This window comes from Barbus barbus, assembly GCF_936440315.1.
Source record: "Barbus barbus genome assembly, chromosome: 25".
Classification (NCBI taxonomy): Eukaryota; Metazoa; Chordata; class Actinopteri; order Cypriniformes; family Cyprinidae; genus Barbus; species Barbus barbus.
Genome location: NC_136753.1, coordinates 14,886,444 through 14,892,055, shown reverse-complemented (window position 1 = coordinate 14,892,055; position 5,612 = coordinate 14,886,444). Strand labels below are relative to the sequence as shown.

The 5,612-nt window shown below is 38.3% G+C and overlaps 1 protein-coding gene across 1 annotated transcript; it reads right to left on the bottom strand.

The window, feature by feature from the left end:
• Positions 1-431: 431 nt before the first annotated feature.
• LOC306845182 (kelch-like protein 30) lies at positions 432-4,523 on the bottom strand (the record flags this gene model as incomplete). The annotated part of the gene is made up of 7 exons (XM_079377829.1): positions 432-677; positions 806-951; positions 1,210-1,398; positions 1,491-1,646; positions 2,216-2,302; positions 3,489-3,675; positions 3,750-4,523. The coding sequence occupies 7 exons, from the start codon at positions 4,521-4,523 to the stop codon at positions 432-434; spliced, it is 1,785 nt and encodes a 594-aa protein (XP_079233955.1).
• Positions 4,524-5,612: the final 1,089 nt, after the last annotated feature.

The window sequence follows — 5,612 nt, the reverse complement described above, 5'->3', positions numbered from 1 at the left end:
CTCGGATGCCCAGATTATGCAGAGCTGTAATAGCTGCTAATGGTGGATATTTTGATTAATCGAAAATGTAAGTTTTTTTCTATGTATAAACTGTTTATGTAATAAAATATGTTTTCGTAGTTTGTGTTGTCCCTTATCAGTGCAAAATTATCACAAATTAAAAAGGATTCATGCCAATATTGTCCAAAACCCCATTTTTCTAGGGCATTTCCAAACTTTTGGAGGGCAGTGTATATATATATATTTATATGCTAAACTAAAGGCCATTTAATTCAAAGATTTTCATTGGCCACGTGAAGGAAAACAACATGTAAAAAGAATTGTAATTAAAAAATCCCCTTATCAAAAATGTATAATATTGCAGAAACTTACTATGCAAAATTTAACTTTGTACCAAAGCCTAGGTCAAGACTTAGGGGACAGAACAGATTTTAAGTCTCATCAGGGAAGAACTCAGTCCACTGGGAAGTGTCTAGGAAGATGGAGCAGCAGCCACTATAAGTCCATAGCCTAGGAAGGAAGCACTCCACCTTCCAAGTGTTGGATGCTCGGTTGTATACTTCCACTTCCACACCGTAATCCCCCTCCATGCCCTTCCAGTGCCCCCCAGTCACATACAACTGCCCACCTAGAACCACCAAATCCCCATTCTCATGAAGAGTGTGTAGAAACTGAATCTGGGATGAAAAACAGTAAACATAAAAAACAGTTGTCAGTCTCAGTAGAGCATAGGGGTTCAGCTAACTTTGTATACACTTCTAGATTTTCAGTGTAAAAAGAATAATGAATATAATCTAAAACTCACTTTTTCCCACATATTACCCTCTGGGTTATACAGATAGACCTTTTTGGTGTTATCTGCTACGAGGTAAATGACTCCATCCATAGAAACCGAGCGGGGAGAAGAGAGATATTTAGGAATGAAAGGAGAACAGATGATACACCAGCTATCTGTTGAAGAAGAGAAATCTTATAAACACACTGAACTGTAATCATGACTAGATGTTGGCAAGGCTCTGTGAGTGAATAACATTATAATTTACAGTTTCTTTTAAAAGTGTCTCATATGTTCTGAATTACTAGTTCCAACATAAAACTCTTTGTAATATGAAATTAGAAGCTCTGTTATGAAAACCTGGATTGTTTTTACTGGATACTTTTAATGTCTATTATTAACAGTTAACCATGGTGACATGTGTTGTCTCTTACCTACGACAGGATTGTAGCACTGCATAGTCAGGGCATTATATTTAACAGCACAAGAACCAATGAGGTAAAGCTTTCCTTCACATGATGTCGCTGCAAAATTAGTCACATACTTTAGTGCTGGGCCCGTAAGAGTCCAGCAATTACTGAATGGGTCATAATGTTCAACTTCGACATAATCCATTGTAGTTCCTGTCAATGAAAAGACAATGCAGTGTTTTACACAAAAATGTCCAGTTCTGCATATAAATTGACTTCAGCTGCAAACCGATATGTTTTCTTACCCCCAATTACATAAATCTCTCCATTGAGAGTTGCAGAAGAGTGGTTAGTCCTGGGACGCAACATTGGGGCGACTGTGACCCACTTGCCCTCACGAGTGATGTACTTCCAGGTCTCTGTGGTGGACCAGGTGTTGGACTGAGACCCTCTTGATCCTCCTGAGAGTCAGAAAAAAACGTGTTTTTCTCATTCAGATGAAGGCTTTGCTGATTTATTTGAATAATTTCTTTGCTCAAAAGGGAGGTTCAAATGTCCCAGTTTTGTGACCAGGAAATATCAGGCAATAATGCCTCAAGTTTCCCAGGTCATCACAAAGTTAATGTTCTGCTTCTTTGAGCACATTTTTTAAGTGGTTTCAGGTCTTATGTGAATCTTAGCAGGATTGTCTATAAGACAGGGGACTGTTTTATATTAGCATCTCCAAATCCTCAATGGAGATGACATTCCATTCATGTGTGCAATAAAACTATAAATCTCACTGATCCTCTCCCAAAGGGCCTAGTCTCTATAAATACCCGGAAAATCAGTGGATTTGTCTTCTCTAGGTAAAAATAGAAGTTGTTTTTGTATTTTTTTCCTTGTCATTATGGTTGGAGGCTTACAGTCCAGACCAACCAATCAGCAAATGATCCATTTTCCAATAAATACTATGGAGAAAACATTTTACGATATGCGAGCTACAGCCTTTAGAAACAGCTTAATATCTTATGAAAAGAGTTTGGCTCACCTGTGACATACACATTGTTATTTAAGGAGACGATAGAATAACCCCATTTATTGTAGTTGGGAAAATCAGGTAGCTGAAACCACTGCCCTGTCAGAAAAAATGATAAAATGCAAATGCTTACAAATGCAAATGTATACAGTATGCAGAGTGAAACAGAGTAAATGAGACCTTCTCACATGACAATTCAGCTAGTACATGGTATTGACTATTGATTATTTTGACACTTATAGTCAAAGGTTCAGACATATACTTTATTACTACTGTTTCAATATTTATATGATGATTTTATATGCTGTTTCAATGATAGTAAAGTGAAAGATGAAATATGAAATAATGAAAGCACATTCAACCAGCATTACAATGTGAAGCATCCTGGGATGCTTTTTTTAAAAAGTTTTTAAGGAGTTCACATATTTGTTTCAACTGCTTTTTCCTATATGATTCAACTTATGTATTTAAAAGTTAAAATTTTAGAGTTGTAAAGAAATGATACATCTCCAAAAATAATTTCAAGCATTTAAAAGGATAGTTTACCCAAAAATGAAAATGCTGTCATTAATTACTCACCCCCATGTTGGTTCCAAACCTGTAAGACCTTCATCTTTGGAACACAAATGAAGACATTTTTTATGAAATCCGAGAGCTTTCTGATGCTGCACAGACAGCAACACAACTGACATGTTCAAGGCCTTTCTGGGCCATGAACATGTCAGTTGTTTTGCTGTCTATGCAGGGTCAGAAAGCTCTCTTACGGGTTTGGAACAACATGAGGGTGAGTAATTAATAACAGAATTTTCATTTTTGGGTTAACTATAACTTTAAGCATAAGCTTCTAGATAGGGTAACTCTGCTGATAATCAGTCAGCTCAGTATTGTTATGATGTCAGTTGCATATGTTAATGAACAATGTGTACACTTTCTCTGTTACTTTCATCAAAGCATCCATTTCCACCAAATGACGTAAAATGCATTTTCCAGAGGAGTTTTGATAGCTCTAATGCTTTCGAGAAAAGTCCAGATCATGCTTCTGCATTTTTGTACTCCTGCTTATGAACAGTTAGATCAAGCCCAATGAATTATTGGTGTTGCTAGTTTTCCTACTGTTTTGGCAAAAAGGAAAACCACAACCTCTGTAGCCTTTCTAATCCATAGTGTGTTCAGACTTGACTGGTAGTATTCACTTCAGATCTTAAATCAAGTATTCCACGTTAATCTAAATCTCCTTTTATAAATTTACAAATAGAGTTGATGTGTCAGCTGAAGTTGTCCTTACCAAGCTTTGGGTTGAAGAAACCACAATTTCTGGGGTGCAACCTTTTATCTCTATCTTCATCTTCATCCTCATCTTCATCATCTGAGTCATCCAGTGAGCGACCACCCATCACAAATAAAACCTCCTGCAGGTTGAGGGCATTCTGAGTCACTCTCTTCTCTGACTCAGCTCCTGTCATTTCTCGTTTCTGAAGGAAAAACATAATTTGTTGTACAGAACATTATGTTTAAGAAATTTCTATAAAAAAGAGATTTGTCTGACCTCTCTACATATTCTTTCTACGAACTCTTTGGATTCTAGTGAGTCTTGCACCAATGGCTCTTTAAGCAAGTTCTCAGTGAGGTAAGATTCTGTGAGGAGGGAAAGCTTAGTCAACCCCAACAATTCTCGCAGATGACAGATCCGATTTTCTCTACAATGCCCGACCCAGGCTAAAACAGCCTCGACACAAGACCGGTCATCTCTTATATGCAGATCCTCATCCTTCAGGCAGGCCACCAGCCTGTCTTTCTCCAGGATCAATAACTCCTCATGTTGTTGCACTGCCTCAAAGTTTTCAAGGAGGAAGCTCCATGCTTTTGCGACAACTTCAGGGCAGCCATGGATCTCTCCAAACTCAAGGATTCCCAAGCAGTTTGTGGCATCTATCTGGTGCTGCAGATATCGACTGCATACAGTACGGACGGTGTGGAACTGGAGCTGGCTGGATGTGCAGATGAGTCCCTCAACATTGTTTTTATTGATGGTGAGTTTCCCTGTATAAGCAAAGTCCAACAAGGATGACAACACACTGGGATCTACATCATGAAGCTCGACACGAGCAGCAATGCTCTCCACAAAATCTCCTGAGAACATTGAACGGAAGTAGTGGCTGCAGAGTGCAAGGATTCCCCGGTGACAGGGGAAATCTTGTCCACCAGCGCTCAGGGTGACATCCACAAGTTTGGGTTGAGAACAGAGGGAGCGCAGGCCCTCTAAGATGCTCTGGGGATGGGAAGAGAGGCAGAAGTCTAGATCGTCTATATTACGCACCATGACGACACTTTGACCTATGGCCTTAATGCATTCAGGGCCAGCCAACAGATGTTTTCAGTGTTTACCTACATAGGACAAGACCAATGGGTATAATCAGTCACATGCAATTCGATTGCAACATTTATGATCATAGCAATGTGGAGCCTCCTATGACCTAAGGACACATTTTCAGCCTTTCTGCTTGGCAACAGAACATTTCAGGAACAAATTGGAAGAGAATGAAGTCATGTTAGCACATCAATATAAGTCAAATTATCAGACGATTATCACCAGAGTTAAAAACAGGTTCTTGCCAAAGACAATATATCTGATAGGCACACTGGGAGAGTATAATTCTGAGAATGAAATTTACTACCATTCAAGATTAATTTCTTTGCCTGAGAGAGAATATGCACAGAAAACACACAAAAAAATATCACTGGTGAAACAACAGTGGACGTTAAACAATTCTTTATAACACAACAAAACAAGAAAACAAGAACTGAACTTACCTGCTTGTGAATGAAAGCAGAAATCATACATTATTCACAGTTCTTGTTTAGAAGGCAGACTTTTTTTGTTGCTGCTATCTGAGATGTGGTACACGCTGTCTTTTGCAGAGTCACTGGGACAGCATGCTTGTCTTTCACAACGCTATTTTTAGGCCAGTCATTCTGGGGGGGCTATACTCAGATTCGAAATAGTACTGTTAAGCTCGCACCTGTTCTTAAAGAGATACACACAACTTTCTGTATAGGAGTCAGTCAGATGATCATTTATTTAATCAGAGTAAATAGCCTCCAATACTGGTGCAAATTAAGTCTCTAAATATCTGATTCTCAAGGAGTAACAAAAACCTAACAGAAAAGGGCATTCAAATAATTTTAAATCACATACTGATAATTCTGACAAAAAGACAAACACTTCAGTTAATGGCAGTCTTCTACCTTGCACTCCTAGAAAATTGGAGAATAAATGGCAAAAGCATGCCTTACATGTCACAACTGTATAAATATTGGTACATGTTCTACATCAAATGCAAAAAATACATATATTTAAAGATAATAAGGAATCTCTATGTACATTCCCGCCCCCCAAAAAAGCTTATTG